The 17190-nt window shown below is 43.5% G+C and overlaps 1 protein-coding gene across 2 annotated transcripts; it reads right to left on the reverse strand.

The window, feature by feature from the left end:
- Positions 1-1178: 1178 nt before the first annotated feature.
- LOC147967903 (uncharacterized) lies at positions 1179-7650 on the reverse strand. 2 transcript variants are annotated; one of them, XM_087525433.1, is made up of 3 exons: positions 5955-7650; positions 5643-5861; positions 1179-1697 (listed from the first exon to the last, which is right to left on the reverse strand). In XM_087525433.1, the coding sequence occupies exons 1-3, from the start codon at positions 7363-7365 to the stop codon at positions 1558-1560; spliced, it is 1770 nt and encodes a 589-aa protein (XP_087381559.1). In that variant the 5' UTR covers positions 7366-7650; the 3' UTR covers positions 1179-1557. The 2 variants fall into 2 exon arrangements, with proteins under 2 accessions (XP_087381559.1, XP_087381558.1); XM_087525432.1 differs by having other exon boundaries at positions 5643-7649.
- Positions 7651-17190: the final 9540 nt, after the last annotated feature.

Here is a 17190-nt window from a genome sequence, read left to right on the forward strand (position 1 = left end):
ATTTCAATGACAAGTATTTCCGGACGGAGGGAGTACCTAGCATTCTAGTCCAGTATATTTTGCATGCATGCACATACTCATAGTTTGCTTGTATATGCATGTTAGAGTATATGTAGCATTTTTTTCATTCTTTATGATAGTGCATATTGTTTTATGCCGAGAGGGTATATTATAGCGCTTTTTTAGTGAGTATATGATGCTCTTTAAGGAGTATGCACTTCCTACATTTTTATAGTGAGTATCTGATGATTTTTCATGATGCGGTGCATACTTCTTTTTACGAGGGAGTATATACTGCTTTCTTTGCGGGAGTATACTTGTTTGTTTTAGGAGAGTATATACTACACAATTTTTGATGAAATGAATGCTTCATCTTTACGAAAGAGTATATACTACATTATTTGTGAAGAAGTATATACTCCTTTCTTATATGAAGTTAGTATATACTTCATTTTTTAATGAGAGAGAGGGGGGGGGGGTATCCTAAATTTCATATCAAGAAGTATATACATTATTTTTCATGAGTGAACAGATACTGCATTAAACATAAGAAGGAAAAAAATAGTCTCATTTGTTAATCTTTACTGTATAATAAACAAAAGATGATTGTATATGTACAAAGGAAGTTGCTAAATATTCCTCTCATGCATACATTGCATGATAACACATGCGCTAGGTACATGCATCATGGGTGCCTAGGACGTCGATTGATGTGTTCTTCAACTGAGGACTTGCTTGCAACGTGGGGTGTGGCAGATCGGCAGCAGGAGAGCAGAAACCGACGCAAGGTAGCTGGACTGCCGGAGTGCAAGCTATGGAAGTTAGCCAATTGGATTACTCTATGCATTGAACTCGCTCACCATGGCCGCTCGGCGGCGTGGCCGCCGGCCGGCGTCTCCGTCCTGTCCGGCTGCATCCTGAGAAATTGGAGTAGAGTTATGTAGGACGACGTTGATAGATTGTTGCATTCAAAAATTTACTCTCGTATAAGATTAGAGCGAGATCTATGTGTACCTTAACTCCTTTAGTGATTTCACAAATCATTTCATCCTGTGTAACAAGACCACAAATTAAACATGATAATGCTTGCATGCATCGAATTTACCCACGAGAGTGCATGATAACATAGTACATAACCTGGTCAATGGATCACCCTCCTTTTTTTTTTCCAACCGGGCTCTCACCCCTTTCCATTAATTTTTCAATCAACGGAAATACAGCAGTTTGTATCCAAATCTGTCTTAGCAGTACAACCACCACACCTAACATAATGAGATAAAACGCCCAGAGCGCAGATGAAAACCGAAAGGGGAGAGCGAGTTGGCGCATCGTCAGGAAACCCACTGCAGGATGATTCTGGACCGAACCATCCGCCATGGGACGAAAACCTGACGACACAAACAGCCACAGCTCAAACTAAGAACCCAAAAAGTCCCAGGATAGTGCAAGCTGGAACATTACTGTAACTAAACGGAGTAAAACTAGGAGACAAAAGACCCAGCGGGCATCCAACCCCAGTGGGAGATGACTAAGCAAAAGACCGGACGCATAACTTTATCATCCAATCTGGATCCCCTCGTTGTCTCCTAAGAGGAGCCTGCCTCGAGGAAACGATCTGTCCGCCAGAACAGCAGCCGCATGCGCTAGCCTCTTCACTCCGGCCTGAAGCTTCTCCCTATCTTCTCCCTTAAGCAGACCTGCCCAGTACAACAAGAATGAACAGGAAGTGAAGACAGCCTCTAAAGGCGAACGAACAGTATGATTATCAAAGGTAACTTTATTGCGGAGTATCCAAATCCCCCAGCATATCGCAGCAATAATCATCATATAAAAATGATTTCCGCCTGGAAAGAACTTATAGAGCCAAGCGAAACTTTGCCAAAGCGAGCGGGGGCAACATGACGCCCCAGCCGTCATGCCCAGCACCCCCCAAACTGAACGGGCAAGCGAGCATGTGAAAAACAAATGATTCGCAGTTTCCATGTTAGTGCAAAAGGAGCACATGGGATTCCCAGGCCAGTTCCTCGCACGCATATTGTCACGAGTAAGAACTGCATTCTGGAACAACTGCCAAAGAAAGATCTTAATTTTCAGAGGAATAGGTGCTTTCCACACCATCTTATAATTAGGGCCTGATAGATCTTTTTCCAACCATTTGTATAATGATTTAGTAGTAAATTTCCCTTTGTTGCCCCAGGCCCACAGAACTTTATCAGAAGAGGTGTTCAACGAGAGTTTTCTAGCTTCCGTAACCATCCAGTCCCACTGTTCTCCCAACACCCCAACCAATCTACGCCTAAAGACAAGAACATAATTGTTTGCCACCCAGGATGCAACTAACACAATATTCTCGATCCACTGGTCATGCCAGACCCTAGCAAGGTTTCCACTCTCGATCACAATTTTTCTACCCGCCATATATGAGTCCTTGATTTTCATAATCGCTTTCCAACAGGGGGAATCTGAAAAGCGACTCTGTACGTTAGCCACAGTTTTGTTCCTGAGGTAGCGAGCTTTGACTATACGTTGCCAAAGCCCATCTCTCGTATCTAATTTCCACCACCACTTAACTAATAAGGCAACATTTTGCTTATGGAGATCTTTAATACCTAGCCCTCCTATTTTTTTCGATCGGCAAACTCTTGACCACTTAACCATATGGTAACCACGTTTCTTATTTTTTCTCCTCCAAAAGAAACGTCTACGATGTTTATCAAGCTTCTCAATGAAAGTCTTTTTGAAAAGGAGCATTGACATGAGGAAGGAGGGAATTCCATCCAAACTAGATCCTAACAGTGTCAATCTGGCTCCAGAAGATGCCGCATAAGCTACCCAGGCATCAAGCTTTTTGATAATTTTACCATCAAGGAAGTCCAGATCCGCATTCCTGAGAGCAGAATATGTAACGGGGACTCCCAGATATTTCATAGGCAGAGTGCCCACTTGACAACCAAACATATTAGCATAAACCAAGTCAGTATCATTATCTCCCCCGATACTGAAAATCTCACTCTTTTCAAAGTTAATCTTAAGCCCTGACATAAGTTCAAAAAGATATAGCAAGAGTTTGATATTAACAGCTTTGTCAATGTCGTGCTCAAAACAAAGAACCGTGTCATCCACATACTGGAGGATACTAACACCATTTTCAATAAGATCAGCAGCTAATCCTTTAATGAGACCATTCTTTTGAGCAGCGAGAACCATTTTGGTCAAGCAATCAGCTGCAATATTGAACAAGAAAGGAGAGTGAGGATCCCCCTGCCTCACCCCCTTGGCACTTTGGATGTACGGTCCCACCTCGTCGTTAATCTTGACACTAATCGTGCCATCTTTTAGGATTTGAGAGACCCATCCACACCACTTAGAGTTAAATCCACGCTTCTTATGACAATCAAGCAAGAAATCCCAATTGACTTTATCGTAAGCTTTCTCGAAGTCAAGTTTAAGGACCACTCCCACTTGTTTTTTGACATGGGTATAGTGCAGAATTTCGTGGAGGGATAGGATTCCATCCACTATTTGTCTCCCCTTAATAAAAGCATTTTGCTGGATACTAAACAGTTTATGCGCATATTTGCTAGCTCTAATGTCCATAGCTTTGGTGAGCAGTTTGTAAGGGCAACAGAGAAGACAAATAGGTCTATACTGCCGAATACTTTTAGCATCTGACGACTTAGGCAACAAAGTAATGATGCCATAGTTAAGTCTTCGAACATCTAGCTTGCCTGCATGAAACCATTCGAACAAGCATAGGAGATCACTGGCCACCACCTCCCAGCAGTGTTGATAAAATTCAGCAGGAATATCGTCTGGACCAGGGGCACGGTTAGATTTCATGTCGAACAGAGCATTTTTTATTGCCTCCAACGAGAAAGGACGGGTCAAGTCCTCGTTGTCCGCTGGAGAAATCAACTCTTCCTGAGACCACAAAGTGGCATCAATCTGACACCTGTTGCCAGGAGCCGGACCAAACAGGGTTTTATAATACTCAGTGGCATGGGCAAGTAAATTTTTAGTACCTTCAATAAGAGTGGACCCACACTCCAGGGAAATCATGGAATTTTTTCTACGACGACCATTCGCCACTTTATGAAAAAAATCAGTGTTGTTGTCCCCTTTCAATAACCACCTCTCATTAGAAAGTTGATGCCAGTGGAGTTCTTCTTCCACATACATATTATTCAGCTCAACTAGAATATCCAACTTCCTAGTATAAGCGTCCCCGCATAAACCATCAGTTTCTTCCAGTTTCTCAAGCTCCTGCAATTCAAGCTTAATAATGTTCTTCCTAATCTTGTTATGACCAAACAAATTGGAGCCCTAGCCCTTAAAGAATTTCTTAATTCTCTTAAGTTTAATATTCAAGGAATCGATGGGGTTTAAAGTATACACTGGCTTGGTCCAAATCTCAGCAACCAGAGGGAGAAAGTCTGGATTACTGAGCCAGGCATTATCAAACTTAAAGCATCTGCTCCCCGGCGATCTAGATGAGGCATTCCCACCATCAACCAACAAAGGATTGTGGTCTGATATTTCTTTTGTCAACTTATAAACAGAAGCGAGAGGATATAAATCTGCCCATTCAGGAGACATGAGAACTCTATCAAGTTTTTCTAGAGTCGGGTTTTTTTGTTTATTGGACCAGGTGTAACAACCATTAGTCATATAAATCTCTCTCAACCCAAGCAGGTGTATAACGGAGTTGAACACATCCGAGAAATGGGACATAGATGTTTTTTGGTTTTTTCCCCACAATGTCTAATGATATTAAAATCTCCCCCAACTAGATACGGAATGTTTGTACTGTGACACATAGATGACAGTTCCGCAATGAATTCAGGCTTCTGTTCATCATGTGCCGCACCATAAACAATCATCAAAGCCCAGCTACAGTTCTTGCTCTTATCGAACAGGGTCAACTGTAGGATGTATTTACCACACTTGGTCATAAGGATATCAAACTTATCCTTGCTAATACCACACAGGATGCCACCTGATTTCCCCCTAGAGGGATTCCACTCCCAACGAAATTTATGATTCGGATCAATCTGTCTGAAAAATGCAGGATTATAGACCTTCTTCATAGTCTCTTGAAGGCCAATGAAATCTAAAGCATTGACATTGATCATGTCAATCAGGCAGGTGGACATACCTTTTTTTCCCACTCCTCTACAATTCCAAAAAACCCCTTTCATTTGTATCTTTCAGGTTTTCCTCTCTCTCTGGTAGGTCTGCCAGGATCCATAGCAGCCCTACCCATCTCGTTATTATGTTGACTTCTAGTCACAGGTCTACTGGACTTGTTAGGGGATATTACTATCAGCGATTTCCTGCGATGATTTTTCTTTCTTTTTTTTTAGACTGAACCAGGATGAATGGTTCGTCCATATTCCCACTATCATCATCCCATGTTAAAGAGAGGGGCACATCATTACCCAATCCATCATTGACAGTTATTTTCTGTGAGTTAGCATCAATTTTTTCATGCAACGAATTTCTAGAGATTTCTAATTCACGCAGGATATCAACAGTAACAAAGTCATCATCAGGGATTTGCACTCCCATCAGAGCAGCACGCAATATAATAGCAGAATCAGATAAGGCGGAGAATTGATTTTTTGACTCGGACATATCCATACCTTCCAAATTACGCTTCCTCATTCTGTTTGCCGCCACATTCTCCACCCTCTCCAGCTTCTGCTTCTGTCTGTGTGGAACTTCTTTTTCACAACTCATGCAGTCATGGATTGGTGATCCAGAAGGGGATTCAACTGTATAGACACTACAGTTGTCTCCCCCTTCCACAGTTCCCTCCTCAAGAGGCACAATATGTGGAAGAGAAGGCCAAACCACATAGTCTGACAAAGGAGGAAAAGCATTCCCATAAGTACATTCATCACGACACACAAACAAAGGTGAGGGAGGAATAGGAGTAATCATCCCCCAAGCACCTTTATGTATGCTGTTCACATTGCTGTGATATTCATTTCTTTCATCTCTATCCAGATCTTCAGTCATTTTGTCACAGGAACTTTTATCAGATTGAGAGCCACAATAAGATATTTTTTCAGCTGCATGTTCCCTGGCCATAGTCTCAATCAGAAGCTTTGTGGTGTTCCCTTCCTCACTATCCTCCTCTTCTTCACTCTCAACTACTGCAGGAAGCCTCTGTCTTCCCTTATCATAGTTCTGGGGAGGGGGAAAATTACCAGTCATGGAAGCACTAGTCTCCCCCTGCCCCGTTGAAGAAGCAGGATATGAATCCATCCTTACTTTCTTGGGGACAGAAGGTGATGCACTGCTGTCCACAGCAGTATAGGCTTGACTTTTTCCAGTACCCATAGTCACAACTTTTTCTACTTCATAAAAGAAATCATATATTTGCTCTCCCAGCACTCCTTCAGCCGAAGGAGGGATTTTCTCAACATCTATGCAGCCAAGAAGAATTCTAGCATACTCTGGTTTATGCACAGTCGATTCATCCACCTCTAATGTAATCCCCACTAGAGCCCCGGCATAAGCCACATGGTCAGTGCACCTTTTCTCTATGGGAATGTTGCGAACCCTAACCCACGCTTTTTCCAGCATGCCTTTAGCTCCAATCGAAGCGGTCCAAGGAGTAATGCATACCACAATATTCCCCTCTTTCAGCGGCAAGCGTTTCCCATAACAGCATGCTCTCTCAACTTCACTGGCATTAGGAAATCGCATCACATATTGAGCAGGGCCAATAGAGCGGGCAGTACAACGCCATTTCTTTTTCCCAGGTTTTTTGGCAAATATAGCATTAAATTCCTGCTCAATATCCTTAACAGTAGCATCCCCTTCAACTACAGTAATCACCACATTATTGGTTTTTTCCACACTATGCTTAGCTGCACACATATCAGGTATATAAAAGAAACCCTGACCAGGAGATTGAAAACCACACATGAAGGGGGTACACTCCCAAGGCCTCAGAACTTGGCAAAGTTGGGCCATATGACCTAGTTTGTTGCACTTATCACAGCGAATGGTAGGGCAACGAGGAGCGAAATGACCTGGGAGGGAGCAATTGATGCAGAGCTCGGTGTTGCCCTTGGTCGCCACATGCCCAGATGTTGGTGGTGGAGGCGGTTCCTTGGCGCCCGCCATCTTCTCCTTGCTCGAATCACTCATGGCCCGAGCGGCAGCTTCCCATCTGTCCGCAACTTCACCACCACCAGATCTCGAATCCCCCGACGTCGCCGGTGGCAGATCTGGCCGCTGCCATACCATATGACGAGACTGGTTTGGCAACGGAGCCTTGCGACCGCCACCGAATCCACCCCGCGCAGTGTTGTCGCGCCATCCGCCAGATCTCCCCCCACCACGATCACCCATCACGGTGCGCGGCACGCTCCCTGCCTGCTCAGCCCCAGCAACTTGGGCGAAGGATCGAACGTCGCCGCCGGCCTTGCCCCTCCACCAGCCAAAGGAATCAGGAGGGGATGGATTGGGGATGCAAACCCTAGGACGCTCCCATAGGTGCTTGAAGAGAGGAGCGAGGTGTGCGTCTCGCGTAGTTGGGGTAGGTGGGGAAAGTGAAGCAGCTCCCCTCGTCTCCTCCGCACTAGAAGGCTCCACGCCAGATCCGGTGCTGGGTCCCGCCTGGCGGTCAGGTAGCCATGGAGCTGTTCCCACGCGTCCTGCCGCCATTAGCGGATGGTTGGTGAGGGACGGGGCCACCCCGGGACGGTCCACGCTCGCCTGAATCTACGTACGCCCCTCGTGCACCTCGCCATGGACCGTGCACGTCTCCGTAGATCGCGCCCGAATTCTCGCAAAGTGACACGGTAGCGAGACAATGTCGCCGACGTCGATGAACTCCCCCGCCCGGAGAAAACGCGCATCCACCGTGACTCCACGGTCATCGATCAGAATAATACGGAGAGCATCCCGCCGGAGCACCAGCTCGCCGTCATGGAACGTGAGCGAGCGCAGCTACAGATCGGCAACGTACAAAACGCGCCATCTCTCGTCAGATGTGTCGCCCTGTGAGTCGCGTGAGCACGACGCGCGGTGCGTCATCAATGGATCACCCTCCTGTAGCTTGCGTTGGCCAGGGAGGCTCGTCGCATCGTTCTATGTGCGTTTTCCCCGTAGGCACGTGCCGCACTTCATCCTCTTGTCGCCGCCGTCATCGTATCACCGCCGCCCGGCATGGTGCGGATAGAAGATTCAAGATCCTAATAATGAGATTATATACGGGGCAACAAACGTGCAACAGTACGTGTGTTTATCCCTAGTATTCCGGAACAACTTTTCAAAGTCCACTTTATCCCTTCCCTGAGATTTTCATCTAATTAAATAATTAATTAAGTAATTGGATATCGGATAGCCTCAAAGCTGACTCGTGGATAGGAGTATGTACTCCTAGGAGTACTAACCCATTTTCCTATATATATATATAATCTATTTAATACCCAGGGTGAAGAATAAGTAATTCTTCACCCCGGTCGAATGACCCAGCCAGCCGGCGGCAACTTGACTCCATCACACACCCGCCCGTACCTCTCCAGCCGAGGTAATTTAGTCCCCCTACCAACTGTTTTTCTACCATGGGCTTTAGCCGTTTAGGAGCTCACCCCACTCCCCGCAATTTCTGAAACTATTGGGAGCGGATGCGGCGAGCGGTTCGGAGGTGAGCGGCGGTAGATTTCGGCGGCGAGCGGACGGCAGTTGCGGGTGGATTCGGGTGTGTGCGACGCTGATGGTGGCCCCGTTGGCTTGCTGCAGCAGCGTTTCGTGAGGCTTCCCTGCGGGTGGCAGCCTTGTCGGCCGGCGGCCGTGCCACCACCCGCCTTCACCCTCCGGTTCCTTCATCGCGCTGGCGATGGCCCGGCCTGCCTTGCCATTCCCCGATCTCGAGCTCGTGCCATATCCTGTCGTCGTCGCACCGGCGCCGGAACCCATCCCACTTCTTTTTTTGTTGCGCACAACAGCAGGAGGTCTCCATCTGGAGCGAGGCTCGCGGCCCCCTTCCTACGACCAGCGAAAGCAGACCCCGCGTAAGATGCGCGGTTGTAGCAGCAATATCTATTCCACGCCCCTACTTCTTCAACCAGCTGGACGAGGCTCCATGGCCTTCGTGTCTTAGCTGCTACCCTCTGGACAAGTTTTTCTCTTTTCCTCTTTCCTTCTCTCCCTCTGTATATGTGTGCATACGTGCGTTTGTATTCTTCTTATTAGTCATTACTGATGTTTAGATTAATTGGTGTTATGCAGGAGGAGTATTGTGCAGGAAGCTCAGGCGTCAATTTACATCTTATCTGACCATCTTAGATATTTCCTTATTTCTTAGGTTTGTGATTTGACTTTGGCCTGTGTATAAGTTTATTCCCAACTTGAATCCACTACTGTACCACAGTAGCATTTATCTCATTCCGAATCTCAAAAGTATTTTAGAAATCCCATATTAATCATTTAATTTCTGACATAGTTGGAGAATCATCAAACAAAATTTGTTGATTTGATGGTTGCAAACCTAGATGTTTCCATATTTCAAATGCCATGTAATGTTTCTCATAGGCTCGACATATACATGTTGTCCTAAATCTGCATTTGTGCTTGGCTATCTATCTAAATTCAGTTTATTCCCTTATTTTTGATGGTGCATTTCTCTCAGAACTTAGGTGTACTGTTGTTAGCCGAATTTAATCGTAGAATGATCTTCTTTCCATGTCACGCAAAAACAGCAACCTTCTCTTCTTTATGTTGTTATTTAAAAAATGTTATAGGTATACTGTTGTTAGCTAAATTTAATTGTGGACTGATCTGATTTCCATGCCAGGAGCATTTATTGATTTATTCTCCCATGGGAAGTATTTGCTCCATGCTCCAGTTTGGTCACATTTAGTAAGAACTTCAGTTATCTGAATTTATATAGATTGCCCATATGCAGAGGTGAAGCATTGTATTTTTGATTTTGATCTCAGCCCTGTATTTTTTTTGTTTATTAGGGCATAGCTATCCTACAAGCTAAATACTTGTTTCAAGCCGAGATGTTCTTGTCCCCACATTCCCCTCTGCATACACGATCGCCAGTGACGCCTGCATCAAGGACGAGGACTGCTTGGTTCTCTCCTGTAAGTATTCCTCCATCACCCTCTTATTTCTCTTCCTCTTCCTCGTCTGAAAATTCTCTCCCAGGCTCCCCTCCTCATGATTCTTTTGTTGGGTTATGTTAGATGATCGTAGAATTGACAAGAGTATTTTGTAAAAAAAAATTGTTGTTTAGGCACCATGCCACTGCTAAGATTATTGTCGTGTAGTAACTTCAATATTCCCCCCTCCCTTTTCTGCAAAATGTGTAAATGTAGTTAGAGTTGGGAAAACATGAGATCTTTGCTTCAAAAACCTGCAGGTACCTTTGTTATTTGGGTATCAAAGTTCAGTATTATTGCTGCTCTGAAATAGTGTTTTCATGGTGAAAAAAGTGGACTGCTACTGGAGAGATACAAATTTTGTCTAATGAGTTGAAAGTGATTAAATGCACCAACTCTCTACGTTGCAACAAATAAAGTGATCCAAGGTATTCAGGTTTCTGCTACCAATGAGAATTTACATGAGTTTTGACATTAACCTAGTGCTTAATTGTTGTCGTGCTGATTGTTTCTCTTTGGTTTCAGAAGCATTTGTACTGTTGGACTGTTCAAAAACTACTCCCTCCGTCTCGAAATTCTTGTCTTAGATTTGTCTAAATACGGATGTATCAAGTCACGTTTTAGTATTAGATACATCCGTATCTAGACAATTCTAAGACAAGAATTTTGAGACGGAGGGAGTATTTGACTACGGGTTTCCATGGGATTACATCTCAATCTACCTCCTGTTGATGCACTATCAAAATTAATTCAGTATTATTTTTGTCTTTTTTGGGCTAAAACCACCCATCCCTTGACTGTATGTTCTTTCATATGTTTTTGGGATAAAATATTTGCTTTTATGTTGAGGGTCATTATTTTGCAGCTGAAGGTTTATGTGTGTGTACATAATCGTATAAAAAGTGTTTAACTACTTGTACGCGCTAGTTGATTTTATAAACAATGTTTGACTTATTAGTTCATCCGAAAATAGAAGAGGCATGGACTCTGTCTCAATGTTTACTTTCTTCTCATATGCTAATTGTGATCACCGCCAAATATTTTCCACTAAGAAACTTTGTTTAACATTTCTAGTTTGAGAATACTCCCCACTTCACTCTTTTGGAAAGAATGAAGCATGGATTTTATTTATCCTAGAGCAGCTAATGCCAGTACAATTTAGTGATTACTATTTAGTTGTCTTTCAGAGCCTGTCAGTTTATAACTAAAAGATAATGGAGCACCAAACTTATGAAGGCTAATTAATTAAAAATAAAGAAGAAATGAATAATATTTTGTTTGTAAAATATTGCAGCATGCATCATTATGCTTTTGTTTTTTTATCAATATATGTTCCATGGCTTTATGGCAGATTTGAAGTGATATGCTTGCCTTTTAAGGTGTTACTATGGCAGAGAAAAGGAGAGCTGAGATCAAGGTGCCATTTGGAAGCGATGTAAACCTTGCATGTATGAACAATTTCAGGTCTCAATACTTTGATAGTGAGGTAAAGCTACCTATCGCCAACTTTTTGTGTTCAGATCTGAGACAAATAACCAAGAGAAAAGGAAGAAGGCAAGGTATGTGCCCTGCCCACTAACTCCTAACGAGGTAGGGCTGCTGTTGGGAGCATTAGGCCACAGAAGCAATGTCCATATTTATGCTGCTTGTAGCGAGGTGAAGAAGATACTTTACCTACCCTCAGAGCACTCTTTCCATATTTCCATACAGAAGGATCATTGTCAAGTAAAGATGAGTTGACTCCATTTGGGCACACTCATCTCTCATGACTTCAATTGATTTCATTTTCTGCGATAGAAGTGATTCTGACAATAATGGCAACATGGCCAGAATACTTGCTATTGCTGGACCAAGGTGATGCTCTGATGCTTCTGTTGTTTCATTGCAAATCCCTGTTAGCTATATCTCTTGGTTCATTTTGAATTATGACACTGCTTTTCGCTTGAGATATATTGTCACAGAAAAATGTTAAAAAACTCTACACCTTATTTACAAACATGGGATATATGTCATGGGGCGAATTCTCATCCCAGGTGTGAGTAGTCCAAAAAGCATCTATGGGACATTCCATGGAAATCATGCCACAAAGAGGCGAATTCTGTGCCAACCCTACTGTGTGTATATGTGAAAAGACTAAAGATGACCCCTGCAGGGGCGAAGAATTCCGAAGATGATCCCACCAGGACAGAAGAGGTGATTGATATTGGGGCCGGCGATGATTCTTTTGCCAGATAGGAGGTTTCTGAGCTAGAGGAAATCCTGATTAGTTGAGTTATTTTGCAGCTCAAAGAAATTTGTTAAGTTATTTGCGTACTGTAGTTTACGTGGTATACTAAAAATTCAGAGAATTTCTGAGTTAATTTGGATGGATTTTGGTGTATGCATGAACTTTACTTCTTAATATAGTGTACTGCATCTTATTTTGGCATGCACTTTTTTCACTGAATTTGCACTGGAATCCGAGAATTTCAGAGTTTCAAGATTCAGAGATACGTATTTACCAAGACATATACTATCATGTCAGAGCAGAATAAAGAAACATACTGTCATATTCTAATTACTCCAATAGAGCCACAGAATCAAACGGATAGAACTTACCTCGCGGAGAATGCTGAAGACGAGAACTGAGAAGAAAGGAGTTCCTTCACATTGATAGTATTAAGAGAATATCGTGCATTCTGAATTGGCATATCAGCAATCTTTTTGTTTGTGGTCTATAACTGTCAAGATGATTCGGTAGACAACCATCAGGCAAAATACTAGAGGAAGATACAAACAGGAAGAATATCTTAATCCAAGAAATAAACATAAATTTTCTCGGATACAGTCAACAAAGATACTTGTTGACAATGACAAGCCTATCACAATCTTCTGAAGTATACAAATTAGAACAAATTTCCAGTGGTACTTCTACAAGGAAATTCGACAAGCTCTCACACGGAACGATTTTATCGATAGAATATTTCAATAGGTAAATGCATTGCGCCCCAATCAAGTATTCACTATACATCATGAAAAAGATGGCGGTGAAATCTTTGCCATATTGTTACAAATTTTTCTATTTGTCAGACTGAAGAACCAGAGAAGAGCTGAATGACATGTTCAATTCATGGCATAGAAATATAGAGTTCTTCAACATCTTATGGCACTGGCAGGTTCAGTTGGGCTTCTAAATTCGCGGCGATCATCAACAGGTTGAGCAGCTGCACGTGCTTGTGGTTGTGCTTGTTCTCATAGGTGACATGATCCCGCTATTACCGCAATATAGCACCATGTGCTTCCTCCCGGCGCAGTTCTTGATACTTCTGCATCTGTACAACACCCATGTACTCCATTAGTTCATACTGAATCACTTTACTAAGTTACCACCTAAAATGAAAGAGTGCTTATCTCATCTTATGCCAAGGAACATGCATGAAAAGTTGAAAACCCTATAGCACAATGCTGATGGGTCAAACATCTGGAGCTTTGTTAATATGAATACCCAACAGTTTCAAACAAGAAATCAACACATAGATAACTGGAGTAAGAAATAAAACTGTGGGGTTTTTCATTAAAATTTCCTTTAGTGAAAACATTCTAAACAAAAAATGGTATTCTGAAGACAACAACCCAGCCAGAAAAATGGAAATAAGAATTATTCAAAGTACCAACTTCTAAGGTTGAAAATAAAACAAATATTTAAGGTAGAAACTGGAAATGCCCATATACACATAAATTTCTTTTATCTGTATAGAACAAGTAGTAACATCATGAATCTCAAACTGAAGACAATGGCATGCCAACTAAATGAAGCTTCTAGTTAGATCCATGCATAACAGAGCCAGAAGATCTAGAAACACGTTCATATGAGAGCATGGAGAGTCATCTATTCCTGAATTACAAAATTCGGCATCCAATTGATTGATAATTTTCTAGTCCCCAAAAAAATGTGTTGATGAATTTCTATTCAAACCTGTAAAAAACAGCAAGTTCTGACATTCTACATTGCCCAAACAATATATGGACCAGGATGCAGGTGAGCAAATGTACAACTATCTTTTGAGTTCCTTGCAGATTGCAGTAGAAAACAAGATAAGTAAAGCAGCCGCTAATTTGCATTATTAATTGTGAAAGTTCATCAATATGTTTGTTGAGGACTAAAAGGTTATCATTTTTTTCAATTGTGAAAATGGCATGCCTGGGGATGCCTTTGGTGATATAATTTTTACCTGAAATTAATGACATAATTTCGTAATTTTTATGTGAAAAATCACTGGTGACACACAAGGAGCTCAAAATTGATAGGAAACTCTACAAAAAGTATGTGCAGTATTTACTTCAACTCCAACATGAGGTACATCTACTTTAAATCCATACCTGGATGATAGGAAAGTCACATATGCACTCTAAACAGACAGAAATCCCAGAAATTATTTCTTTTATCTCTAGTAGGAAATTTTAGCAGCACCTCCAGGATCTACATTAAGTACTAACATTACAATAATGTTTGGAGGAGCACTAGCTCTATAGTTATGACTCTTAAGTAAAAGAACAAGGACTTTTCTAAACAATACAAGCGTATTTGCAGTGAGATTTGCACATCATGTAACGTGGTACAAACCTATATTCTAGAGCAAGTTCTTTCTCCCCATAGCTTCCCAAAAAAAGGGCAAGGAAAATTAATTAGTTTGATAAGGCAATCAGGCCATAGAACCAAAGTTGATTCACAAAAGGGGAATTCTTCAGAGGAAAAAGTAGATGTTTTGATGGAGTTCATCATCATTGATGACAGCAGGTAGAGCTTACTTATAAGGTGAGGCTCAGTTGGATCCCTACAACAAAAATATTGAACTCTTGAACTAAAGAATTAGTCGTGCTTCAATTTAAGGAAACAACATCAAGAAACAACACTAGTTGGAGACAAGTACCTTCCTTTGGGATTGCGTATTGGCATCTCCCTGAAAATCAGGAAACAAGAGAAGAACTTAGACAACAAAATTACCATCTAGCCAGTACCCAAACTACAAGCTGAAGAAAAATTGCTAAGTAGCTACATGATGCGGTCGCAGCCATGCTAGCTTTGTGGCAGACGTGGCAGGAGAAATTCTCATAATCTGAGACCTTAGCATAAGCATTTTAAATTTCACATGGCATGGTAATTTCGTCCTGCTGTCATCACAACAGGCACGAGTAACTTCTTGACAAGTGATTGCCCCATCACAACTTACCAACCCCGTTTAGATGCCAAACGTATAACACAAATAATCTGATGCACTCTTGACGACATAAAAAAATAAAATAAAATTAGTCTATAAAAAATAGGTAGGAAAGTCACCAGGGTAGATGGAAGCGGCCATGTTCGATGTTCGAGAGAGGCAAGGGGCGAAGCTTGAGCTCATGAGCGCATGAAGAAGGAGAAGTGAACAAATTGAAGAGGAGGTCGATGATACATATACCATGATGGCTCACTGGCGGCCAGCGAGATCCCAGGTCCTTTCAACCAAGGAGATGACGATGGGAGATGAGAGAAACATAGTCCCAGAGCTGCTCGCGGAGCACCTCTGCACGGGCGAGCGCTGCCCTGGCGCTCAGGTCGAGGTCAGACTTGGCTCCGTCGCTTGCGCTGAATTGGATCCCGCTGGTGGGACGACCTATTATCCTTCTGCAAAGCCACCACCGCAGGGATAGAGTGGCCTGCCCTGCCGGTCTCTAGAGAAGAGGAGCCGCCATGGCTAGTGCGAAGCAGGTCGGGGCTAGCGGCGGTGCACAGGTTGTGTGACAGAGACGGTTTGGAAAATGGCAGACACCTCCCAGTCTCCCACCATCCCACGATCCATAGTGGGGTTTCTCCCGATTATTTTAGCAGTATAATGACACGTGAGGTAATCCCTGGAAAAAAAAGATGCGTGAGGTAAATTTACCCCGCAAGTCCGGTCTTTTGTGAAGTGTGTGGTCCGGTTGGGGTGAGGAATAAGAATTCCTCACCCAGGGTGACGAATAGCGCGACCCTATATATATATATATATATATATATATATATATATATGCTGGACTATTCTGTTACCGGTAACAGAATATTATTATGTTACCCTCGCCCCCTATAAGGCGCGACGCATCCACGACCGACCCAGCCCCAATCCGACTCGCTTCCTACCGCCGGAGGCAGCCGTCGCGGGCGAGCGAGCGACGGCGGCAGCCGGAGCGAGGGAGCCCGCGGCGCCGTGATTGGCCGGCGACGGATCCGCCGCCGCCTCCTCGTTCCTTCTGTCGCCGGATCCATCGTCGGGGTCGTCATCCCCGCCTCCTGCCTCCCTCCGTCACTGGATCCATCGTCGGGGTTGTGATCCCCGCCTCCTGTCTCGCTCCGCCGCAGGATCCATCGACAGGGCCGTGATCCCCGCCTCCTACCTCCCTCCGTCGCCGGATCCATCGTCGGAGCCGTCATCCCCGCCTCCTGCCTCCCTCCGTCACGGGGTCTCCTTCTCCGGGGCAGTTATCCCCGCAAGGTGCTTCCTCTACGAACCTCTTCGCCAGACGTCCACCACAAGCAGGTGATGCGTCAATGGTGCCGCCTCGCAAGAACATGCCAGTAAGACGCCCACGAGATGTAGAAGAAGAAGACAGTACACTCGAGGTAATGTCTGCTCCCCACGTTTGTGTCACTCCATCAGTTCGTCAGTCCTGCTATGAAGAACCCGATGGTACATTGCAAATGCTAGCATCAGTTCATTGACACCCCTGCCACTTGATGCACGATTAGGATGTCGAGGTTACTGTCAGTGCATCTAATATGCTATCTTCAGTTCAAGTTAAAAAAAATAACACATATGCGTCAGTCCAGGTATAGTGACAAGGTTCAGCTACCGCTGAGAGTTGTATGTTGTTATTCCTAAGAGTACAAGTCATGTAATTGCGCCAGTTCGAACGAGTAACAAAACTGTTACAAAAAAATAATATAAAATTGCTACACAATAAGTTCAGTGATACATAAGCTAGCAGTACTTGTAATGTATGTGCATTGATGCACGATTAGGATGTCGAGGTTACTGTCAGTGCATCTAATATGCTATCTTCAGTTCAA

The sequence above is a fragment of the Triticum urartu genome, chromosome 5A (genome assembly GCF_056163025.1).
Source record: "Triticum urartu cultivar PI428250 chromosome 5A, HENAU_Tu73, whole genome shotgun sequence".
In the NCBI taxonomy this organism is placed as follows: domain Eukaryota; kingdom Viridiplantae; phylum Streptophyta; class Magnoliopsida; order Poales; family Poaceae; genus Triticum; species Triticum urartu.